Genomic DNA, 26,774 nt, shown 5'->3' on the forward strand with positions numbered 1-26,774 from the left:
GGGGGTCATACCATGGGGGAGTAATAAAGCCCACCATAATGCCCCCCCCCCCAGTAGAAATAATTATCATTATAATGTGACAGTGCAAAAAATGCCCCCAGTTGCGCTAATGTCCCCATAGTGCCCCCATAATTTGCCAGTATAAAATACCCCTATATAGTGCTCCAAGTAAATTCCCCCATAGTGCTCCTCTCCCCCCTTCCTCCTAGTGCCCCCATAATGTACCAGTATAAAATGCCCCATATATAGTTCCCCAGTAGATGCCCTCAGTGTCCCCCATAATTTGCAAGTATAAAATATCCCTTCTTAGTGCCCCCGTAGATGACCCGATAGTACTCCTCTCCCCCCTTGCCCATAGTACCCACCATAATGTGTCCCAGTATAAAATGCTACTATACAGAGCACCCCCTTATAAAATACCCCTTTCTTTGTGGCCTCAGTAGATGCCCCTAAAGTTCCCACCAATAATGTGACAGTAATAAGTGCCCCCAATAATGTGCCAGTAAAAAGTGCCCCCATAGATGCCCCCCAATCATGTGCCAGTAACAAGAGCACCCCCCAATCATGTGCCAGTAACAAGAGCCCCCCGCATCATGTTGTACATATAAAAAAACAAAAAAAAATTATACTTACCTCCATGTCAGCGATGCGATGCAGGCCTCTTCCGGCCTGTGTCCCGCGCTGTCTGGCTCAGGCGGCGCTATGACGTCTCCGCCTCCCTGCCCCGCCGCAGCACAGCCATCTGTATCTCTGTCCTGAGGACGGCGATACAGATGACTATGGAGATGAGCGCTTCCACAATGGAAGTGCTCATCTCCCTGTGCCCTGCCGCCGCTGCCCCCAACTTGTGAGCAGGGCCGCGCCGCCAGCTCGGGGGGGGGGGGGGGGGCGCAATTGCCCCGTTGCCCCCCCCCCTGGATCCGCCAGTGGTAAGATGGCGGTGGTTATGGGAAGAGCACAGTAACACAGTAAATAAATATGTTCATATGTTAATAGGCTTTTCCTGTGAAAACTGCGACCACACATAAGATCCTCACGAATTTATGTGCGGATTTATGTGCGTTTCTGCAGCATATCCACACAAAAATCGTCAATGTATAATTGCAGTTTATGGTTGGGATTTGATGCGGTTTTGCAGCAGATCTCATCCTTCCATTGAAAAGAGTGAAATCTGCAGATAGAACCACAAACATAATTGACGTGCTATTTAATTAGAAATCCGCACGGCAGGTCACTTTCCGCACAGAAAAAAATCTGCACAGTGTACAGGAGATTAGTGTAACGTCATACACTTTGCTGGTACTGTAATACGCCGCAGCTTTTCCGCATGGGGAATCTGCGTGGAAAAAAACGCACCTATTCTGCAACTTGCGCAGGTGGCCTAAACTTAGGAAAAATACATGCACTTTTTAATGCAGTTTTAACTGCACCTGATCTGCTCCGTGTGAATGTACATGACTGACTGTTGTGTTTATGCTGTGGTACCGCAGAGATGCTGAATCATGACTCTGGCTCTTGCTGGCATTCCCCGGGCATTCTGCCCAAGTCCCTTTGTACAAACATTCTCGGTGTTAAGGCTCTGTTGCAAGTGGAACTGACATTCTGTCCTCATACTTTCAACATATTGGGGCAGATTTACTAATCCTGTAGATGGGGTAACCTCATACTTGCACCAGATTTATCACAGTGGCTCAGATTGGATGACATTTTTATACCAACTATTAGCTGGCTTGGGGCTCACGCACGCGATCATATTTTCTTTCCGGGTCTGTTCCGTGTTTTTTTTTTCTTTTTTTTTTTGCATCCTGTATGCGGGACCATTCACTTTACTTCAAAACGTCAGGCAAAAAACCCCCAAAAAACGAAATGACTCTGTTCTGCAAAAAGGAAAATAGAACATGTCCTATCCTAAGGACAGGCATTGTTACAATGGATCCGGAAAAACAAACGGATGCAACACGGACGTCACACGGATGTCATGCATTTTTTTGCGGATCCAAGTTTTGTGGAGCGCAAAATACATACGGTCGTGTGCATGATGTTGCCTATTAGGTCATGCCGCTTTCTCACTAGCCTCACTCCGTTGTCAGGCCAGGCGCAGATCATTTCCTGAACCTAGTTACACCAGAATTTGGTGCATTTGTAAATGTGGGTCATTGGTTATTTTGCTGATTTATGTGATGTTTTTGCATATTTTGTAAGAGAAGCATAGTCTGTTGTAGATTGTAGACTAAGGCATTATAGTTGCACAACAGCTGGGGTGCCGGCGTTCGCTGACCCCCGTGTAGAACACAGAGCCGTGAATACAGTCGTTCCTGGCGTGAGGTTACAAAATAATGCAATTTGTGGGAACCTTTCATCTAATTTCTACCCCACCTGTACGCTGTGGCATGAAGAAGCGGGTAACTCATGTTGGTCTCACTATCCAAATTGTAGAAAGAGGCACCAGTGTAATTGTATTGTAAAGTTTTCCTAAACCATATGTGAAGGAGCCTAGATTTGGCTCTGGGTACATGACCCCAAGTACAATTCCGACCTATTCCTGAATACTGAAGCAATGTGAAGTCAGCCTGGAGTCCTGGTTAAATGACGTATTGTGAATCTTTTTATAGGATGGATAATAGGAACTAGAGAGTATTCCCTGCTGGCACATGCTAGTGTGAACAGTTTGGACAGTAGAACAGATTCCTTCTAAAGGCACAGTACGCCCTCACGGAACGTAAATTCAGAGGAAAAAAAATCTGCAAATCCAAGGGTTAAGGGTACAACTGTGGTTGAAATCTGCAGCAAAATTTAGCATACCATGCTGCTGTTTGGTAGCAAATGAAGACAATAATTAAAGGGGTTTTCAGGCCCCCTAATATTGATGACCTATCCTCAGGATAGGTCATCATTATTCAGTCGGTTGGCGGTCCGACATCCAGGACCTAAAGTGGTGACTTGTTCCTTGCCGATGCAGCCACAAGCACTTTGAATGGAGCTGGAAGTAGAGTTGTCACAATCCCAGAATTTGGACTTTGATTTTTTATATCAAAATAATATTGTGCTTAAAAAAAAAAAAAATGCTGTTTCTCCAATAAAAACGCATGTCCATTAAAAATCTGACTTGTGACTTGCAAACTTACACGGGCATTAAAAATCATATTGTGATTAACATGTATTCAAAAAAAGAGAAAAGAGAATTAGATCGCACTTTGATGCGGTGAGTGGGCTAATGCCTTTTGATCAAAATGTATGCCTCTTATATAGCATGCAGTATAGGGGGCCGTACACTAAATATTCCACTGAGAATCGATGTTAATTTTGCTGAGAAGCAGTTCTAGATCAAAGCAAAGCTTCTGGATGTGCGATCTAATTCTCTTTTCTCTAATCATTAGGCCGAGTTCACACGAACGTGTGTGACCCGTGCCTGTGCTGCGGCCCGCAAATAGCGGGCCGCAATGCACGATCGCCGGCCGTAGGTCAGCCGCATCGGATCGCGGACCCATTCACTTTATTCGGTCCGCGATCCGGCCGTTCCGCTAAAAGATAGGACTTGTTCTATCTTTTAGCGGAACGGAAGTACGGGACGTAACCCCACGGAGGCACTCCGTAGTGCTTCCGAGGGGTCCCGTCCCGTGCGGCCGTTCTGCGATTCCGGATTTGCGGACCCATTGAAGTGAATGGGTCCGCATCCGTGATGCGGAATTCACACGGAACTGTGGCCGTATATTGCGGCCCGCAATACGGACACAGATCACACACGTTCGTGTGAACTTAGCTTTAAAATGTATTATACTCTTTAGGAAACGGCTAATGCGGGGAACCTGTCACCGGGATTTTGTGTATAGATCTGAGGACATGGGTTGCTAGATGGCCGCTAGCACATCTGCAATACCCAGTCCCCATAGCTCTGTGTGCTATTATTGTGTAAAAAAAACGATTTGATAGACGCTGGACTCATCTCAGGGACAGGACTCATCTCAGGTTAACTTGCATATCTATCAAATCGGTTTTTTGACACAATAATAGCACATAGAGCTATGGGGACTGGGTATTGCGGATGTGCTAGCGGCCATCTAGAAGCCCATGGCCTCAGCTCTATACCCAAATTCCAGGTGACAGGTTTCCTTTAAATGGGAGTGCCACCCATCTATACAGGGCAATGTACTCTGCTGTGCATAATGTACTATATAGACAACTAGCAGAAGGACCCGGCTTCGGACAGGTATATTTCATTCAAAGGGGTTGGCCACCCTAAGTTTGAAAAATCCAAAGTGCCCCAGACAATAGCCAAAACTATGAAGTATTTATATAATGTGACATGTACTGGCTATATGTCATTTTTCTAACCTGTTCAACGTGACGCACTTCCCTGGAGGAGCTCTTTAGACCGGCTGTGTGGGAGGAGCAGCTGCAAAGTGAAAGTAAATATCCCAGCATGCACTGCGGCAAGCATCTTCAGAGGAGCAGTCACATGACCCCCCCCCCACCTGTGTTCCCATAGAGACAAGAGCCCCTCAGACTGCTATACAGACAAAGCAATAGAAAGAATTGGGGGGGTGCCCAGTTCATAAACTTGCTGTGGGGCCCAGTTATTTCTAGTTGTGCCACTGGATGTAAGCCATGAACAGAATGAATAGAGGGGGAGATTTATCATTTCCCTTGTTTTTGAAAAGTTTCATTAAAACGTTGCAAACTATGTGTTTGTGACTTTTTTACTGCACTTTTTTTTTTTTTTTTAAAGGGCGTGGCAGTGGCAGTGGCAGTGAGGGAGAGTGACCAGTCGCCCCAACAAATTATGTTCATTTTCACCAGTTTTCTGAATCAAATGAAGCCAGAAATCTATGGCCGCTCTGACCGGTCATAGATTTCTGCTTAGGTGCACGGACTGCCGGAGGAGGGAGGGGAGGCCTGTTTAGCGGGGGGACAGACCTTTGTTGCACAAGGACTCTGAATGCATTTGTACAAATCGATCTGCTGACAGAGGAGCATCCTGTCTATCATCACATGACTTACTCCCAGCTGACAGGCTATATATTACTACCCTTCACCTGCAGTCAAACATCTCTACAGGGGGTCACACATCTGTATATACAGTATAAAGGCGGTCGCACATCACTGTACACAGTGTAGACGGGGTCACGGATCTCTATATGCAGTGGTGGGCATCACACATCAGTATATACAGTGTACAGGGAGCACACATCTCTGTATACAGTGGTGGGGGTCATATATCACTGTATGGGGGGCTCACACATCACTATATACAGTGTGCAGGAAGGAGAGGGCAGACACTTCAGCCATACTGACAGCTCAGAAGGGGTTAAAGCTCCTGAACTGTTGGTTTGGCTGTAATAAACATGTCTGAACACAGAGCAGAGGGGCCATAAACAGGATTGCCACTGATTGTTCACAGTTTGTGGTCCACCATCCTGGCTCTGCTACATCCTAACATACAGCAAAATCCTCTCAGTACAGGAGATAGAGAGGGGGCGGAGTCTGCAGACATTGCGCTCCGCATGGGCCATCACAGCTTCTCCTCAGTCTCCCTTCCGCCTGCAAAAGTTTCTTTATTTCTGCTTTTAAGAATCTTCTTGCTAACCCCCTCCAGGCCCGCACAGCCAGGAGAGGCAGAAGGCACCTCTGATACAAGCAGGGTGTTTCTAGGACCCAGAGAGCAGCACAGGCTTCAGGCATGGACGAGGTAGCTCCTCCATGGCAGGTGCCGAGATGGATGAGACAGGCTGCTGTAAGAGGAGGGGGCGTGGCTTCTAATAACTAGGAAACCAGGCACATCTATTAGTAAGGCCCCATTCACACGTCCGCAATTCCGTTCTGTATTTTGCGGAACGGAATTGCGGACCCATTTATTTCTATGGGGCCGCACTATGTGCGGCCCGGATCCGGAATCCGGGTCCGCATTTCCGTTCCCGGAAAAAAATAGAACCTGTCCTATTCTTGTCCGCAATTGCGGACTAGAGGCATATTCTATTAGTGCCGGCAAAATGCGGAACGCACATTGCCGGTGTCCGCGTTTTGTGGATCTGCAAAACACTTACGGACATCTGAATGGAGCCTAAGTGTAATGTTTCCCACCTTTCTTTACAGTTTTAATAAGTGCTAACAGAGTGGCCACCCCCTTTAATGTTTGTGTGTGTGTCGTTAAAAGATATGGACAGTCTCCACTATAAGGTCCATGATGTCTTCTTGATGACGGGCATGATGGAGGAGCCCAGCTCAGGATGCGATAATCTTCCCCCTCCCCTTACATGTTAAAATACATCTACAGTACCCTGCCCCTTTAACGTTGACCTCCACAGCGGCCGCCCCTTTTTTAGTGACCTCCACAGTACCCCGTCTCCTCAACAGTGATTTCCACAATAACCTGCCACCTTAACAGTGACCTCCACAGAGCTCCGTTCCCTTAAAATGTGACCTGGACAATACCCCGCCCCCTTAACAATTACCTCCATAGCGGACCATCCCCTTAACTGTGACCTTCACTGTTCCCTGCCCCCTTAACAGAGACCTCCACAGCGCTCGCCCCTTTTAGTGACCTCCACAGTACCCCATCTCCTTAACAGTGATTTCCACAACACCCACGCGCCAATTTTTATAATTTATAGTCACTCTATGGTGTCACACTGCGACTGCGTCACGACAGCAAAAAATCCATCCAAGATGGATTTTTTTGTGATTATGGTGTCGCACTGCGACATGCAACAGACTATCATAAAAAAAATATTTGCGTGACATTAGTGGGACATATGTTGCAGTGGCCTCTAGAGCAATATGCCCCTTAACACTGGCCTCCATAGCGGACCGGCCCCTTAACTGTGTCCTCCACAGCAGCCTGCCCCTAGGGTGGCCAGAAGTCTGGTTTGAGGCCGGACAGACCGGCTTTTAGACTCCCTGTCCTCAGTCCGGCCCAGGGCCTGGACGGACACAGGGATGTCCTTTTTGAACAGCTCACTCTTAGACAGCAGCACTGTGCTGTCTGAGCTTGAGCTGCAGGGAGAAAGTCGCCCTCCCTCCCATCCCTGCTGCTGACAGAAGTTGATTTTTACCTTTCATTTTTTCAATCCCCGTTGGCTGCGGAGTGGGAGGGGGCGTGACCTAACCAGGGTGGGGCCATGGCTTAGCTGGACCAGGGGGTGGGTTTTTTAAATCTGACTTTTGAGGATGGCCTGAATGGCCACCCTACCTGACCCATTAACTGTGACCTCCACAGCACACAGCTCCCTTAACAGTGTCGTCCACAGCGCCCTGCCCCTTTTAAAGCTGACCTACAGTAGTGAAGAAAAATGGCTGGGTTGTTATGGAAACCTGGTGTAAAAATGTGTGTATGTGGAGACTAAGGCCTCTTTCACACGGGCATCATGTTTTGGCTCAGGGTGCATCCCGGGCAGTATTGACTGCGATTGCATTCCGTTGTTCAGTTTTTATCGCGCGGGTGCAATGCGTTTTGCACGTGCGTGATAAAAAACTGAATGTGGTACCCAGACCCGAACTTCTTCACCGAAGTTCAGGTTTGGGTTAGGTGTTGTGTAGATTGTATTATTTTCCCTTATAACAGTGTTATAAGGGAAAATAATACATTCTTGAAACAGAATGCTTAGTAAAATAGGGCTGGAGGGGTTAATAAAAATAAAAAATAATTTAACTCCCCTTAATCCACTTGTTCGTGCAGCCCGGCTTCTCTTCTGTCTTCATCTGTGAGGAAAAGGACCTTTGGTGACGTCACTATGCTCATCACATGGTCCATCACCATGGTGATGGATCATGTGAATGACCACGTGATGAGCGTAGTGATGTCATGAAAGGTCCTTTTCCTCACAGATGAAGACAGAAGAGATGTCGGCTGCGCGAACAAGTGGATTAAGGCGAGTTAAATTATTTATTATTTTTATTAACCCCTCCAGCCGTATTTTACTAAGCATTCTTTTCTTTTTTTTTTTTTTTTTTTATAAACCAAATTTTATTTAATTTGTCTCTCGGCAGGAAATGATAGAAAAGACATTTATCCAATGATCACAACAGCGTATTTCGTAGTTACATTGTCAAATGTTACAGTAAAGCATAATTTAAATCCTGTCACATCATAGGGACAAACATAATATTTTACATACCGTAACTATCACAGTAACTAAAACATACCCTCCCCTCTCCCTTCCCCAGCTTAAAAGAAATCTAATAAGATCAAGTGCCAAAACTCTCCAAGTTCCCTGAGATTCCCTGGTGGTCGGCTCAATAGTAAGGCCGAGCAGAATCTTACTGTTCTAATTTACCCAGAGTACCCTTCAGCTGCTCCATCAAATACCAGGTTGTATGTTTTAATGGGTCCATGAGCTCTTTAATTTCAGGGAGCTCCAACACATTAATGATAAAACCCCTCCATCTGATCATAAGCTTTTTGATGAGCTTTTCTGTTCCTTGTTCTGCCGCAAAGAATTCCCTATTTAGGCACCATTTCACCTGGGTGATGATCTCCCTGATTTGAGGGGGTCGACTGGAGTAACCAATTCTTAAGTAAACAGCGTTTTGCTGCCATAATGCACACATGAGTAATCTGCGCTAACTGCGCCCCCTCGGGGTAATAGTGAAACATAATTAATTCTGGAGTTAATGCAATCGTAATATACATTACTTCTTTTAGCCATTGTATGAAGGTCTTCCAGAATTCTACTATTTGTGGGCATTTCCACAACCCATGATGCAAGTTGGTGTTTTCCACCCGACATTTAGGACAATGTATTATCCCATTAGCTTGTACAGTTAACCGTGTAATGTACAACCCTTATATAGCTCTATGAGCTACTTTAAATTGTGGTTCCCGCCAACTTTCATTGGGAGTTATCTTCCTGAGACACAGCCAACCCTTCAAAATGTTATCTTGGACTCCCTGCTCATTAAGCTCTTTATCCCATGCCCTGAATGGTTGAAAAGGAAAGGTCTCCAGCCGAACTGCCTGTAGTCTACCATGTAAGTCTGATAAGGACAATGGGGTAAAGTCTGTACGACACAATAGATCAAATTTATTTGTGGGGAAAGCATTCTGTTTTAAGAATGCTATTATTTTCCCTTATAACCATGTTATAAGGGAAAATAATATAATGATCGGGTCCCCATCCCGATCATCTCCTAGGAACCATGCGTGAAAATCGCACCGCATCCGCACTTGCTTGCGGATGCTTGTGATTTTCACGCAGCCCCATTCACTTCTATGGGGCCTGCGTTGCGTGAAAAAACGCACAAAATAGAGCATGCTGCGATTTTCACGCAACGCACAAGTGATGCGTGAAAATCACCGCTCATGTGCACAGCCCCATAGAAATGAATGGGTCCGGATTCAGTGTGGGTGCAATGCGTTCACCTCACGCATCGCATCCGCGCGGAATACTCGCCCGTGTGAAAGAGGCCTAAGGGCCTGCGAGCTTCTATTGGCTGAGAAGGGTCATGTGACCAGGCTTCTAGTGGCTAATGCATTTTTTGGGAATATCTCAGGATTAGTACGTGCTAGAGAGCTGAGTCCCGTTCAAAAACCTTCCCGGACACCTGATGTACCTGTGTGCCAAATTTCGTGATTGTAAATGCGACGGTGCGGATTCCTTTAGCGGACATACATACACACACACATACATACACTCAGCTTTATATATAGATGGAATGCTCAAAGCTGGATGTGACATTACTATGACCACCACCACCTCCTGAGCTGATCTTAAAGGGGTTGTCTCACTTTAGCAGATGGTATTTATTATGTAGAGAAAGTTAATATAAGCCGCTTACTAATATATTGTGATTGTCCATATTGCTTTCTTTGCTGACTTGATTTGTTTTCCATCACATTATACACTGCTCGTTTCCATGGTTACGACTAGGGATGAGCGAATCAACTTCGAATGAAACATCCAAAGTCGATTTGCATAAAACTTTGTTTCAATACTGTATGGAGCGAGCGCTCCGTACCGTATTAGAATGTATTGGCTCCGATGAGCCGACGTTATTACTTCGCAAAGTCTCGTGAGACTACGCATAATAACTTTAGAAATTGATTTATACCGTAAAAAAAAAACACTTGGAACCGAACCTGAGTTCGGGAAATGTTTTTTTACAGTATAAATCAATAATAACTTTGGCTCATCTGGGCCAATACATTCGAATACTGTACGGAGCGCAATACTGTTTTATGCAAGCATCCGAAGTCGATTCGCTCATCCCTAGTTATGACCACCCTGCAATCCATCAGTGGTGGTCGTGCTTGCACTATAGGTAAAAGTTCCGGCCTCTTTGGTGGCCGAGACCATAGTAGCGCAAATGAGCACTCATGCACAGCAGCTACCACCCGCCTCGTGTCTGCGCTGCAGCAGTGGCCATAACCCCTGGATACAAGCAGTGTATAATGTGATGGAAAAATGAATGCAGCCAGCAAAGGAGGCAATATGGACAATCACTATACATTAGTAAGTGCCTTGTAAAATGTTTTCGCTCCATGCAATAACTGCCATAGATGTGCCTAAATTATAATGAGTTGCACGCCTCGTCATAAGTTACCTGAATCTTGGGGCAGCGCAAGGGGAAACCATCAGCGTAAAAAGCCGGTCTTAGTGAATGTGCCCCATGGAGCGTGTTTTTCTCACTGAATACCCTCGTGTGAAATAGGCCTAGGGGTACTGAATTGCACTCAAACAATCCAATTGTGAAGATAATCACCAGTACCTCAGCTGAAATTCAGATTTCGGATGCACGCTAATTGTCTTGATTAACAAATGGAGCTAATCTGCATTGTTTTCTAGAACAGAATCCATGGCAATTATGAACATGATTTTAATGTATGACGAATTTTAAAATAAGTGGTTATTTCACTTTTGTTTTTTGTTTTTTCCTGGAGCATGTCATTGGGAAATAAATTGCCCTCTTTATATGCATTTCCAGCAGAATCTGTGCCTAAGGGCTCATGCACACAAATGTATTTTCTTACCGCTTCCTTTCCAGTTTTTTTACGGACCGTATGCGGAACCATTCACTTCAATGGTGCTGTAGAAAATACAGAAGTTACTGTGTGCATTCAGTTTTCCGTTTGTCCGCATGGCCGGTCCGCAAAAAAGTAGTGCAAGTCCTATTAGGCCTCATGCACACGACCGTATTTTTTTGCGGTCCGCAAAAACGGGTTCCGTTTTTCCGTGATCCGTGACAGTTTTTTCGTCCGTGGATCTTCCTTGATTTTTGGAGGATCCACGGACATGAAAAAAAAGTAGTTTTGGTGTCCGCCTGGCCGTGCGGAGCCAAACGGATCCGTCCTGAATTACAATGCAAGTCAATGGGGACGGATCCGTTTGACGTTGACACAGTATGGTGCAATTTCAAACGGATCCGTCCCCCATTGACTTTCAATGTAAAGTCAGGAGTTACCGTAATATACCATCGGATCGGAGTTTTCTCCAATCCGATGGTATATTTTAACTTGAAGCGTCCCCATCACCATGGGAACGCCTCTATGTTCGAATATAACGTCGGATTTGAGTTACATCGTGAAACTCATGGTGATGGGGACTCTTTAGGTTAGAATATACTAAAAGAACTGTGTACATGACTGCCCCCTGCTGCCTGGCAGGTGCTGCCAGGCAGCAGGGGGCAGCCTCCCCCTGTAGTTAACACATTGGTGGCGAGTGCGGCCGGCCCCCCCCTCCCCTGTAGTTAACTCATTGGTGGCCAGTGCGCCCCCCCCTCCCCTGTAGTTAACTCATTGGTGGCCAGTGCGGCCGGCCCCCCTCCCTCCCCTGTAGTTAACTCGTTGGTGGCCAGTAGGCCCCCCCCCCCCTCCCCTGTAGTTAACTCGTTGGTGGCCAGTGGGCCTTCTCCCCTCCCTCCCCCTCCTAATTAAAATCTCCCCCCCTATCATTGGTGGCAGCGGAGAGTACCGATCGGAGTCCCAGTTTAATCGCTGGGGCTCCGATCGGTAACCATGGCAACCAGGACGCTACTGCAGTCCCGGTTGCCATGGTTACTTAGCAATTTGTAGAACCATTATACTTACCTGCGAGCTGCGATGTCTGCGTCCGGCCGGGAGCTCCTCCTACTGGTAAGTGACATGACCTGTCACTTACCAGTAGGAGGAGCTCCGGCCGGACTCAGACATCGCAGCTCGCAGGTAAGTATAATGGTTCTACAAATTGCTAAGTAACCATGGCAACCGGGACTGCAGTAGCGTCCTGGTTGCCATGGTTACCGATCGGAGCCCCAGCGATTAAACTGGGACTCCGATCGGTACTCTCCGCTGCCACCAATGATAGGGGGGGGAGATTTTAATTAGGAGGGGGAGGGAGGGGAGAAGGCCCACTGGCCACCAACGAGTTAACTACAGGGGAGGGAGGGCCCACTGGCCACCAACGAGTTAACTACAGGGGAGGGAGGGGGGCCGGCTGCACTGGCCACCAACGAGTTAACTACAGGGGAGGGAGGGGGGCCGGCCGCACTGGCCACCAATGAGTTAACTACAGGGGAGGGGGGGCGCACTGGCCACCAATGAGTTAACTACAGTGGAGGGGGGGGGCCGGCCGCACTGGCCACCAACGAGTTAACTACAGGGGAGGGAGGGGGGCCGGCCGCACTGGCCACCAACGAGTTAACTACAGGGGAGGGGGGGGGGGCGCACTGGCCACCAATGAGTTAACTACAGGGGAGGGGGGGGCGCACTGGCCACCAATGAGTTAACTACAGGGGAGGGAGGGGGGGGGGGCCGGCCACACTGGCCACCAATGTGTTAACTACAGGGGGGGGGGGCAGTCATGTACACAGTTCTTTTAGTATATTCTAACCTGAAGCGTCCCCATCACCATGGGAACGCCTCTGTGTTAGAATATACTGTCGGTTCTGAGTTTTCACGAAGTGAAAACTCAGCTCTGAAAAAGCTTTTATGCAGACGGATCTTCGGATCCGTCTGTATAAAAGTAACCTACGGATCACGGACACGGATGCCAATCTTGTGTGCGTCCGTGTTCTTTCACGGACCCATTGACTTGAATGGGTCCGTGAACCGTTGTCCGTCAAAAAAATAGGACAGGTCGTATTTTTTTGACGGACAGGATACAGGGATCACGGTCTCGGCTGCAAAACGGTGCATTTTCCGATTTTTCCACGGACCCATTGAAAGTCAATGGGTCTGCGAAGGAAAACGGCACAACGGCCACAGATGCACACAACGGTCGTGTGCATGAGGCCTTATTGTCCGAAAATCGCAGTCCGAGGCCCCATTCAAGTCAATGGGACCACAAAAAATACGGAACACATCCGTTTGTCATCTGTATTTTGCGGATCCATACTGTAGAAATGCTATGCCCAGCCCATATTGCTCGTGTTTGGTGATTAATAAGTTACTGTTTCTGTATATGATCTGCAAAAAACTTATCGCATACGGAAACCATACGGATATGTTTTGTGCAATAACAAAACGGAAAAGAACTTAAATCGGAGAAAAAAAACAACTCAGATACGGAACAACGGATCCGTGAAAAGCGGACCGCAAAACAGCAACGGTCGTGTGCATGAGTCCTAAGTCCTGACAGAATCCTCAGTGTGTGAACATGGTTCTGGGGCTGGGACTGTAGAAGTAGCTGCTGCTGTTTTGCTGCAATTGTCAGGACATATTTTACACTCCTGACAACCTTTTGGATCTAGAAACCCCCATACTATGCCGTGGCCATCATTGCACCTCAGCGCCTCAGCTTTCCAGTGCTGGCCACACCGCTCGGTGCACTGAAGCTCTGATTTGCATAAAGAACAAGAATCTTTTCCTCTTGGGAATGCTACACCTGATTCTCACAAGACAGGTATCATTTTAATCAGCAGGATTAACCCTACCAGGCAATATGTCTGGTTTAATCGGATTGACAGGTGTTCTTTAATGTGGACTTAAAGGGGTTGTGCAGTGCTAGTATATTGATGACTTATCCTCAGGATAGGTCCTTAATATCAGGTTGGTAGCGGTCCGACTCATGTCAACCCGCAGATCAGCTGTTTAAACAGGCTGCGGTGCTCAGACGAGCAATGCGTCCTCTTCAAACAGCTGTATCTAACTTGTCGCAGTGGTGCAGTGGAACTACAGCTGCTTTTCCTGTTCGCTTGAATGGGACGAGCAGTTGTAATTACACTGCCGCTACAAGTTTTGCAGTTATATAGTGCAGCGGCCTCCTCAAACAGCCGATTGTCAGGGTATCGAGAGTCGGACCCCTGCGGATCTGATACTGGTGACCTATCCTAGCGCTCCACGACCCACAGTCATTGCTCTGTACAGATGTGCTTCATATGATGGCCTAGTACAGCTATAAATCCTACCTCTCAGCTCTAGTTAACATTCTTTTGTATCAGAACATTTCCCAGGCTGTCTGTAAGATTTGTTGGGAAGTTTTATTGACTTGTGTTCTCAGAGGAAATGTATCTATAAGACTATGAACGCTAGAATAAAACAATGCAGTCACGAATGTAGTTTTCTGTAGAAGCAGATCTACGGGCATTTTCTACTACTGTTCCTTTAAAGAACCCAAGGACCGATAACGGGCAGAAGATGCAAGTTTTGGTGAACTTGCCCAAAAAGCTTTTAGCTCCGTAGTTCTCAGCCATAGATGCATCATTGACTAGGGAATCTTTATATTGGTGGCCCATCTTTAGGATAGGTTATCAATATCAGATCACTCAGGGACTGAATCCCGCCACCCCTTAGGATAAGCTGTTCTGCAGTAACTCTGGTGCTGGAACAGCGCCAATCACTGCGTAGTGGACGGAGTTGGTTACTGCAGCACTGCTCCCATTCATCTGTTCATTTTCAATAATCTCACTTATCTGGCTGGCATCCATGCACCCTGTGATTCCCTATAACTATAGTGCCTGAATGACTGTGACACTTATTTAGTATAAGCAATATGACAGAAGGAGCAAGGGATTAAAGCACTGTTCACACTAGCATCATACTTGCAATAACTGACCTGTTGTCAGACATCCAAATGGACAATTACAGACCCCACTGACTTCAAGATAACCGAAGTCCATACATTTTCATTAAAGGATAACTGTCATATTTATTTATTTTTTTGCTAAAGTGTAGGGCAAGTGATAGGTAACAATTTTGCAATAGACTTTATTTAGCCAAAACATTTATTTTTTGTAGAAAACTGGGGCTGAAATGGCCCTTAGCAGCAGCCGGCTCACTGCGCACAGTGCTTCTACTTCCGGTGGCTGCTACATGAATTCTTATCACAGGGATCGCAGGTCAGTGAATGTAACGGAGCATTAGATTGCATAGAAAGGAGGAATATAAATGTAATTTTAACTCCTAAGACTCCTGTGCCCAGCCTTCTGTCTCCCAGGGAAGCACGCTTCAGAAGCACAGTGTCTGCACAGCCCGTCTTTTCTAATGGACGGATGGCCCTTAGCAGCGCTCTTTTGAAGAGTGCTGCTAAGGACCATTTCAGCCCCAGTTTTCTACCCAAAAATAAACGTTTTGGCTAAATAAAGTCTATTGCAAAATTGTTACCTATCACTTGCCCTACACTTTAGCAAAAGATAAATAAATATGACAGTTTTCCATTAAGGTATGTAGACATCATAAAGTGGGATCTCCAACTGTGAGCAAGGGTGGAGTGTCACTCTGTATGAGGCACTACTGTTCAGCAAGACCTGAGACATCCTTATACAGTATTACATGGCTGGATATTACTGTTTAACACTACATCAGCCGTACAGCAGTCACTGTAGGGGAAATGCCTAGCTGGTTGGCTATTTGCTGGGACGGTCCCAGGGCGACCAGCTGATCACTTCAGCAGACGTTTTGTGATAGAGGATGTTTCCCCTTTAAATGGACTTCATTGGGGTTCTGGTAATATTATGACACCAAGAATAATGCTTCAAATTAAGCTAGATCATTGCTAATAAATCAAAGCAACTGGACTTTCTGTAAGACGTTTCGCTTGCCATGCCACTGGCTTTCTCAGTTAGAATTGAGACGCTAGATGTATAACTAGTTCTTTAAGAGAAGGTACGATCCAGTGGCTCTGATTTATTACTACTGATCTACCACGCCCTGAATGAATGAAAACCTTCACAAACATTCAGATGACACTATTTTTGTGTCAAAACTACCAGAAGTCAGTAGTCGGGTAGTAATGGCAATGGAAACGGACAAATGATGATGATAAAACTTCTTCCTGTTGCAGATGTCGCTGTTGTGGACATGAGTGATGTGGGAAGACAGCCTTCTCTTTTCTACCACCTTGGGGTACGAGAAAGTTTCGACATGGCAAATAACGTTATTCTCTATCACGATACAGACCCTGATACATCATTATCCCTTAAGGTAAATCTTGCAACTATCGTTCTGTCCATTTTTGAACCCGGATTAGTTGCTTTATTCTTATATTTAAAAAAATAAATAAGTTACAGCAGGAAAAATAGTGGTAAGATCTAGAGCAAAATTAAGGCCACTTTCACACTTGCGTTTTGGGCGGATCCGTCATGGATCTGCAAAAATGAATCCGTTACAATAATACAACTGCATGCATCCGTCATGAACGGATCTATTTGTATTATCTGTAACATAGCAAAGGTGGATCAGTTTTCTATTGTGTCAGAGAAAACTAATCCGTCCCCTTTGACTTACATTGTGTGCCAGGATGGATCCGTTTGGCTCAGTTTCATCAATCGGAGACGGATCAGAGGCAAACTAATGCATTCTAATGGATCCTTTACCATTCAAAATGCATTAGGGCAAAACGGACCCGTTTTGGACTGCTTATGAGAGCCCATGACTGATCTCACAAACAGAAAGCCAAAACGCTAGTGTGAAAGTAGCCTAACACGTGAGCTCCACTTTAGCTTTGGTTAAATGACTGCTTAAGAAAAAAAAAAAAGGATAAATGCACCTATTGAAAGCTTCTCCTTTCTTACGTCGAGATTCCAGGCCCTGCTGATGGACCAGAAGTGATGATGTCCTGTACTCTGGCCTCAGCAGTGATGTGTCACCATATGGCACGTGAGTCTCTGCAGTCACCTGCCATTTGCGAACATATCACTACTGAAGCCAGTAAATGGCTGCAGAGGTCCACGTGACTATGGATTGGACGTCATCGCTTCCAGTCTGCTGGAGATAGGACCCTTGGTGCTGCAACACAGTGGCTTTATTAAGGCATGGTTTTTCTATTTTTATTTTTTTCTAATCAGCAAATTCTCAACAGTCAGTAATTTTTTTGGGCAAGTCAGACAACCCTTTTAACACTATTTACATTATAGTTTTGTTATTATCGCTGAGAGATTTTGCCAGATTTGCTACATTAAATTTTGCATCTGTACATTTCTAATAAATCTGTTGGCTACTGATTTTATCTGAATTATTGTTTCCCTTTTTAGGATATGGTGGCTCAGAAGAACACTGTGAGTATGAAAATGTTTTCATATTTTTGTTCACAATTCCTCATTTTTCGCTCTATAAGATGCACCTGACCATAAGAGGTTTTAGAGGAAGGAAATACAAAAAAAAAAAAAAATTTTCATCAGACCTCAGATCAGACCCCCAATCTTCATCAGACCTCAGATCAGACCCCCAATCTTCATCAGACCTCAGATCAGACCCCCAATCTTCATCAGACCTCAGATCAGACCCCCAATCTTCATCAGACCTCAGATCAGACAAAAAATAAGTAAAACAACTTACCACGCCTGCTCCGGACGGCGATGCCACTTGGGATATCCAGGGCTCTTCCTGCTGCTCTGCACTGTGGCTTGGTGTTGCACAGTGCAGCATTTGAAGAAGCCCAGGGAGCGGTGAGTATTACCAGCGCTAGCAGCTCTATACTCCCTATTCCTACTGTATTAATGAGCGCTCGCATAATGGAGCACTTATTAGTATTCGCTTTATAAGATTCACTGCCATTTTTCCTGCATGTTTTGAGGGAAAATAGTGCATCTTATAAAACAAAAAATGCAGTATATTTGTTTTTTACCATGTATGGCAGAAACGAGTACAAAAATTATTATACAGTTGCAAGAAAAAGTATGTGAACCCTTTGGAATTATATGGATTTCTGCACAAATTGGTCATAAAATGTAATCTGATCTTCATCTAAGTCACAACAATAGACAGTCACAGTCTGCCTAAACTAATAACACCCAAAGAATTAAATGTTACCATGTTTTTATTGAACACACCATGTAAACATTCACAGTGCAGGTGGAAAAAGTATGCGAGCCCCTAGACTAATGACATCTCAAAGAGCTAATTGGAGTGAGGTGTCAGCCAACTGGAGTCCAATCAATGAGATGAGATTGGAGGTGTTGGTTACAGCTGCCCTGCCCTATAAAAACACACACCAGTTCTGGGTTTGCTTTTCACAAGAAGCATTGCTTGATGTGAATGATGCCTTGCACAAAAGAGCTCTCAGAAGACCTACGATTTAAGAATTGTTGACTTGCATAAAGCTGGAAAGGGTTATAAAAGTATCTCCAAAAGCCTTGCTGTTCATCAGTCCACGGTAAGACAAATTGTCTATAAATGGAGAAGGTTCAGCACTGCTGCTACTCTCCCTAGGAGTGGCTGTCCTGTAAAGATGACTGCAAGAGCACAGTGTAGACAGCTCAATGAGGTAAGGAAGAATCCTAGAGTGTCAGCTAAAGACTTACAAAAGTCTCTGGCATATGCTAACATCCCTGTTAGCGAATCTACGATGCGTAAAACACTAAACAAGAATTAATTTCATGGAAGGATACCACAGAGGAAGCCACTGCTGTCCAAAAAAAACATTGCTGCACATTTACAGTTTGCACAAGAGCACCTGGATGTTCCACAGCAGTACTGGCAAAATATTCTGTGGACAGATGAAACCAAAGTTGAGTTGTTTGGAAGAAACACACAACACTATGTGTGGAGAAAAAAAGGCTCAGCACACCAACATCAAAACCTCATCCCAACTTTGAAGTATGGTGGTGGGAGCATCATGGTTTGGGTCTGCTTTGCTGCATCAGGGCCTGGACGGATTTCTATCATCGAAGGAAAAATTAATTTCTAAGTTTATCAAGACATTTTGCAGGAGAACTTAAGATAATCTGTCCACCAGCTGAAGCTCAACAGAAGATGGGTGCTGCAACAGGACAATGACCTAAAGCATGGAAGTAAATCAACAACATAATGGCTTAAACAGAAGAAAATACGCCTTCTGGAGTGGCCCAGTCAGAGTCCTGACCTCAACCCAATTGAGATACTGTGGCATGACCTCAAGAAAGCGATTCACACCAGACATCCCAAGAATATTGCTGAACTAAAACAGTTCTGTAATGTGGAATGGTCAAGAATTACTCCTAACCGTTGTGCATGTCTGATCTGCAACTACAGGAAACGTTTGGTTGAAGTTATTGCTGCCAAAGGAGGTTCAACCAGTTGTTAAATCCAAGGGTTCACATACTTTTTCCACCTGCACTGTGAATGTTTACATTGTGTGTTCAATAAAAACATGGTAACATTTAATTCTTTGTGTGTTATTAGTTTAAGCAGACTGTGATTGTCTATTGTTGTGACTTAGATGAAGATCAGATCACATTTTATGACCAATTTGTGCAGAAATCCATATCATTCCAAAGGGTTCACATACTTTTTCTTGCAACTGTACATTAATGTAAAATTTTGATTCAGACAACTTTTAATTATGATATTTGTTCATCTGGTTGATTTACCTTACTTTGTATCCTAGAAAATAATGCTTCTATAGGCGAAAAAAAAAAGGGGGGTTTTCAGGACTTTGATGTTGATGACCTGTCCTTTTAGATAGACCATCAGTATCAGATCAGTAAGGATCTGACTCTGGAAACCCCCAACTGACCGTGCACAGCTCTGAATATTTGTAGTGGCTATGCCTGGTTTGGCAGGCCAGTCCAATTCACTTGAATATAATGAAGGGGGACGCAGCGCTAATCGAAGCCTCCTCAATCAGCAAATCGGTGGTGTATTTGATCCTCCACCGATCTGATAGCTTATTAATAATGATAATGATTGGTATTAAAGTTCTGGAAAGCCTTTAACCTGTTGGTCTGTGTACATCTCAGTAAGAGCCCTTGGTTCACATGAATGTTTAATTAGAATGAGTTGAAAGCTATGGAATTCATTATTACCTGTAGCATCAAAACGAATTCCTGCTTTTATCATACATATTCCTGAGCTTTAAGGAGCTGAGGCATTTTGGTGGTGTTTTATCAGACCTGTCTAAACTGTGAGTACAGTGGTCCCTCAAGTTACATAATTAATTGGTTCCAGGACAGCCATTGTGAATTGAAGCCATTGCAACTAGAGTTCATAAGTCTATGGAAATATAGTAATTAGTTCCAAAGCCCCAAAGTGTTATCCCAAGATATGGAAAAATTAAGATTTAGGAAAAATAAACAGGTAACTAATACAGATAAAGCAAATCATTAGTATAACAGTCAGGAATTGATGCTGGAAGCTGTAAATCTCCTTCTTTCTCTGAGGACAGGAGTTCTGTATAGCACACAGTGTGCCAGAAAAAGAAATGGTGCCACATGTGGAACCACTATGTCAACCAACCAGTTTGACTTTGGGTAAACCTAACAGCGTTATCCTGGCAGTCCCCTGGCATTCATCCTTTAAACCCTATATAGCAGCGGTGCACAACCCGCGGCCCATGGGACTCATGTGTCCCCCAGAGCCAGGGTTTGCAGCCCAGTCCTCCTGGACAGAAACACAGCTGATCGGGAGATGAACTGTGTTTCTGCCCGCAGCGCCACATGATGGATCATTACAGCTCCTGCCCCTGCACTGGAGCAGGACGGGTCCTCGACTGTCAGACAGCACGGGACACGAGGAGAAAGCAGAAGCAGTGTATCAGGGCTTCTGCCTTCTCCTCAGGTAGGTGAGCGCTATGCAGGGTGGACCAGGCTTGGGGCAGAGACCCTGATCAGCTCTGCCTTGTACAAAGCCCCCCAGTAGGCTGGTTTCCCCTGTAATTGGGACTCCTTTGGATGCCCCAGTTACAGTGGAAATAGTGCCAAAAGAAAGTCTGTCCCCAAAGGTCTTTCAGTAACCTCTTGGGGACAAATTATGTGGAAAAAATAGGCAGTAACTAGTCCTCTGCAGTGAAGGAAAGCGCTCATTTATGAATAGGAGGCAGGAAGTTAATGTTGGCACTTTTCCTTTAAAAACAACTTTTAACAAGGCCCCTGAAACAGAAGATTCATACTTAGTGCCTTGCAAAAGTATTCACCCCCCTTGACTTTTTATGTGTTTTGTTAAATTACAGCCTAAGGCCTCATGCACACAGACGTTTTTTTTTTGCGGTCCGCAAAACGGATTTCCGTTGTTCCGTGACCGTTTTTTCGTCCGTGGGTCTTGCTTGATTTTTGGAGGATCCACGGACATGAAAAAAATGTCGTTTTGGTGTCCGCCTGGCCATGCGGAGCCAAACGGATCAGTCCTGACTTACAATGCAAGTCAATGGGGACGGATCCATTTGACGTTGACACAATATGGTGCAATTGCAAACGGATCCGTCCCCATTGACTTTCAATGTAAAGTCAGGAGTCCCTATTATACCATCGGATCTGAGTTTTCTCCAATCCGATGGTATATTTTAACTTGAAGCGTCCCCATCACCATGGGAACGCCTCTCTGTTAGAATATACCATCGGATTTGAGTTAGATCGTGAAACTTAGATCCGACAGTATATTCTAACACAGAGGCGTTCCCATGGTGATGGGGACGCTTCAGGTTAGAATATACTAAAAGAACTGTGTACATGACTGCCCCCTGCTGCCTGGCAGGTGCTGCCAGGCAGCAGGGGGCAAACCCCCCCCCTCCCTCCCCCCCTGTATTTAACTCATTGGTGGACAGTGCGGCCCCCCCTCTCTCCCCTGTATTTAATTCATTGGTGGCTAGTGCGGCCGCCCCCCCCTCCCTCCCTCCCTTGTATTTAACACATTGGTGATCAGTGCGGCCACCAATGTGTTAAATACAGGGGGGGGGAGGGTGGGGGGGGTCTGCCCCCTGCTGCCTGGCAGCACCTGCCAGGCAGCAGGGGGCAGTCATGTACACAGTTCTTTTAGTATATTCTAACCTGAAGCGTCCCCATCACCATGGGAACGCCTCTGTGTTAGAATATACTGTCGGATCTGAGTTTTCACGAAGTGAAAAATCGGATCTAAAAAGCTTTTATGTAGACTGATTAGAGGATCCGTCTGTGTGAAAGTAGCCTACGGACAAGGATGACGGACGCGGATGGCAATCTTGTGTGCATCCGTGTTTTTTTCACGGACCCATTGACTTGAATGGGTCCGTGAACCGTTGTCCGTCAAAAAAATAGGACAGGTCCTATTTTTTTGACGGACAGGAAACGCGGATCACGGATGCGGCTGCAAAACGGTGCATTTTCCGATATTTTTTTTTTTTTTTTCCACGGACCCATTGAAAGTCAATGGGTCAGCGAAAAAAAAAAAAACGGAAAACGGAACAACGGCCGCGGATGCACACAACGGTCGTGTGCATGAGGCCTTAGGCCTATTGCACACTACCGTATGGCTTTTTCAGTGTTTTGTGGTCCGTTTTTCACGGATCCGTTCCGTTTTTTGTTTCCATTGTGTTTCCGTTTCTCTTCCGTATGGCATATACAGTATACAATAATTACATAGAAAAAAATTGGGTTGGGCATAACATTTTTCAATAGATGGTTCCGCAAAAACGGAATGGATACGGAAGGCATACGGATGCATTTCCGTATGTGTTTTTTTTTTTTTTGCAGACCCATTGACTTGAATAAAGCCATGGAACGTGATTTGCGGGCAATAATAGGACATGTTCTATCTTTCAACGGAACGGAAATACGGAAACTGAATGCATACGGAGTACATTCCGTTTTTTTTGCGGACCCATCGAAATGAATGGTTCCGTATACGGAACTCAAAAAACATCCATAAACGGGTAGGGGGGGGGGGAAGGGAAACGGTCGTGTGCATGTTGTCTGAGTTAATTTTTCTTTATCTTTCTATATTTCTAACTAGGCAAATGTAACCGCTTTCCAATTAACTCAATTTATCTCCAGTGGCTGGTTTCTCAGATATCAGATATGAGGGTCACATGACCTGTGATGTCAGCTTCTCTCCCTGATCTGATAATGTTTGTGCACAAGCCTGAGAGATCTGTACACCAGACTACTGTGCTAGTCACGCCCCCCTGCACTGCCGGCTGCTGCTTATTGCTCTCTCCCAGGATTCTTAAATCCTTCAGCTGCACAGACTGTAGTGTTTACTGTGTAGCTGCAGCCAGTGAGGAGAAAAATGCTGGGCACAGGGAGCTGAAAGAGAAGTTCTGCAGAGCATTGCAGGTAGGGGGAAGATCCTGTGTGTAGTGTCATTGTACAGCTAGGACTTGTAGTCCTACACATACAACATGCTGCTGAGTCTCCCAGCAGGCAGACATGTCACTCAGGGCAGCTCTTGTATTCACTCCCTTAGCAGTGTCATTATACAGCTGGGACTTGTAGTTCTACACATACAACATGCTGCTGAGTCTCCAAGCAGGCAGACATGTCACTCAGGGCAGCTCTTGTAGCCACTCCCTTAGCAGTGTCATTATACAGCTGGGACTTGTAGTCCTACACATACAACATGCTGCAGAGTCTCCCAGCAGGCAGACATGTCACTCAGGGCAGCTCTTGTATTCCCTCCCTTAGCAGTGCAGGGGGAGGGGCAGAGATTGTTTTTATTGCAAGTAAACAAAGGGCCAGAAAAGAACCAGGGAAATGAGGAAATAGATATTTTTTTTTTGCCTAAAACTTGCTTAGCTTAGTTGTATATCGCTGAGTATCAGATTTACAGTGCTATATCTTTGTTTTGTTTTTTCCATAACTCTGACAACCCCGTTAAGTTCAATGTTTTGTTAATCTGAATTTCTATGTGATGGATCAGAACACAATAGTCTAAGTTGGTGACGTGAAATAAGAAAAATATATACCCGTATTTTTCGCCCCATAAGACGCACCTAGGTTTTAGAGGAAGAAAATAAGAAAAAAATGTTCAGTACACCTCAGGTCAGACAACCAGTCGGACCCCTAATATTAATCAGACCTCAGCTCGCAGCCCCAATCAGATCCCCAATGTTAATAAGACCTCAGAACTAATGAGCACTGCCATAATGGAAAACACTTTGGGGGGGGGGGGGGGGGGGGAGTGCATCTTATGGGGCGAAAAATACGGTAAATAAAACTATTGTTCAGAAAGAGAAAACAGACAGTTGGCATGTGTGTATGTATTCACCCCCTTTGTTAGGAAGCCTATAAAAAGCACAAGTACCTTCAGAAGCCACATAATTTGTGAAAAGATGTCCACCTGTGTGCAATCTAAGTGTCACATGATCTGTCATTACATATACAGACCTTTTTTGAAAGGCCCCAGAGGCTGCAACACCTAAGCAAGAGGCATCACTAACCAAACACTGCCATGGAGACCAAGGAACTCGCCAAACATCAGTTCAGTCTCCATTCTGCTCTGGAGGCGGACACCAAAACGCTGCCCGCTTGACGAAACTGAGCCAAACAATGTAAGTCAATGGGGACGGATCAGTTTTCTCTGACACAATCGGGCACAATAGAAAACGGATCCGTCCTCCATTGACTTTCAGTGGTGTTCAAGACGGATCCGTCATGACTATAGAAGACCTAATACAACCGTATCCGTTCATGACGGACGCATGCGGTTGTATTATTGTAACGGAAGTGTTTTTGCAGATCCATGATGGATCTGCATAAACCTAGTGTGAAAGGGGCCTAAGAGAAGCAGTCTCTTCACTGATCTTGGCCACGAGCTCATTCTGCTGTCCTGTTAATCCAGTGATCTCATCTCTCTGTGTCGGCCTGAGTCCCAGAATCGTTCGTGCACCAGGCCTAGGTCTGACAAGTTACATTACCAAAGTTTCTATTTTAGTTTATGATCTTGTGCCTTGATTGAAACTTCAGAACTAGAGCAATGGTTGGTCATAGTTTAAAGGGGTATTCCGGTTGTTAGAAGTTATCCCCTATCCATCTATCCACAAGATGGAGGCTAACTATTAGATCAGTGGGGGACCTCCACTGATCACGAAAACGGGACCCGTACCCTCTGCAGTTCCCCATGAAATGAACGCAGTGGCCATGTGCACATGCTCCGATCCGTTTATTTCTATGGGAGTTCTGATGATGGCTCTCTGCTATCTCTGGTATTCCCATAGAAGTGAATGGAGATGCCGCATGCATGCCCGACCGCCTGCTCTATTCATTTCAGGGGGCTGCAGGGGGTATGGGGCCCATGTTGTCATGATCAGTGGAGGTCCCAGTGGTAGGACCCCCGCCGATCTAATAGTTATTCCACAGGATAGGGGATGACTTCTAATAACTGGTATACCCCTTTAAGGCAATGTGAAAATTAAAGGTAAAGGATGGCTATAGGTCCTGAAGTATATGAATTTTTTTTAATGCACATTTATATGGGGGTCTACATGAGTCCAGTTCACTAATTCCATACCCAGTCCTACAGTCATACCTTTTATAAGCTATTTATGAACAGCACAATTTGTAGCTACAATCCATAGTGAACCGGACATGGAGACAGGACATAAAATTTTTGACAATGTGAGATTTACTTCAGACTTTATTAACAGACTAATACCAGTAAGGCTGGTTTCACATCACCCTTTTAGCCTTCCGTCAGAAATGCACGTCTGTAAAGGCTCAAACATATCTCGCTGTATTGGCATACAGTGGGATCCCTCCCGAATACAAAGTAAAGGATGATCACGGGAGATATTTATGGCTTTAACTGACCCTTCAGTCAGGAGCTCAAGAATGATTTGTAGGTCAGTACCTACAGAGGATGATTAATTGCTATTTTCCTGGAATCTTGCTGCTTGGCTGACTTTTAGCTCAGTTCGGTTAGGGCAGGGCAATGATTTGTGACTAAAGTTAAAGGGATTTACATATTGATGGCCTATCCTCAGGATAGATCATCAATATCAGATCGGTGGGGGTCCCATTTCTGAGACCCCTGCCGATCAGCTGTAAAAAGAGGACACGGTACTCTGTGACGTCAATGTTCATTGGTGACATGGCCTAGAGACAGCTCAGAGCTGCGATAAGCACAGCCACTATCAAATGGATGGCACTGTAAGGAGGCCGCGGCACACACCGGAGTTCTGGTAAGTGCCCCTAGGCTACAGTACTTGGGTTACATTCAATCAAATGTATTTTGTCTCCGTGTCCGTTCCGTTTTTTTGGGGGTATTGACTGAGGACCCATTCATTTCAATGGGTCCGCAAAAAATGTGCACAGCACACCATGTGCTGTCTGCATCCGTAGCCCCGCAAAAAATATAGAGCATGTCCTATTCTTGTCTGTTTTGCAGACAAGGATAGGCATTGTTACAATAGATCCACAGAAAAACGGATGCAACACAGACGCCAAAAGGAAGTCATCCGTATATTTTGAGGATCAGTGTTTTGCGGACCACAAAACGCATATGGTCGTGGGAATGCACCCTTAGGGCTCGTTCACACGAACGTGTGAAGCCCGTGCTGTGGACTGCAAATTGCGGTCCGCAATGCATGGGCACCGTCCGTGGGGCAGGCGCCTGGGGATCGCAGACCCATTCACTTGAATGGGTCCGCGATCTTTCCGTTCCGCAAGAAGATAGAACTTGCTTTATCTTTTTGCGGTGTGCAATCACGGAACGGAACCCCATAAAGCACTCCGTAGTGTTCACTTCCGTTCCACACCGTTCC

The 26,774-nt window shown here is 45.4% G+C and overlaps 1 protein-coding gene across 2 annotated transcripts in view; it reads left to right on the forward strand.

Moving 5' to 3' along the window:
* The window catches only part of MAP3K15 (mitogen-activated protein kinase kinase kinase 15), a 177,641-nt gene that overhangs the window by 49,483 nt on the left and 101,384 nt on the right, over positions 1 to 26,774 (forward strand). For both annotated transcript variants that reach the window (XM_040423677.1, XM_040423678.1), the window contains exons 2-3: positions 16,191 to 16,330; positions 17,380 to 17,403. In XM_040423677.1, coding sequence (XP_040279611.1) covers positions 16,191 to 16,330; positions 17,380 to 17,403 — 164 coding nt within the window. The remainder of the gene's footprint in view (positions 1 to 16,190; positions 16,331 to 17,379; positions 17,404 to 26,774) is intronic.

This window comes from Bufo bufo, chromosome 3, assembly GCF_905171765.1.
Source record: "Bufo bufo chromosome 3, aBufBuf1.1, whole genome shotgun sequence".
Classification (NCBI taxonomy): Eukaryota; Metazoa; Chordata; class Amphibia; order Anura; family Bufonidae; genus Bufo; species Bufo bufo.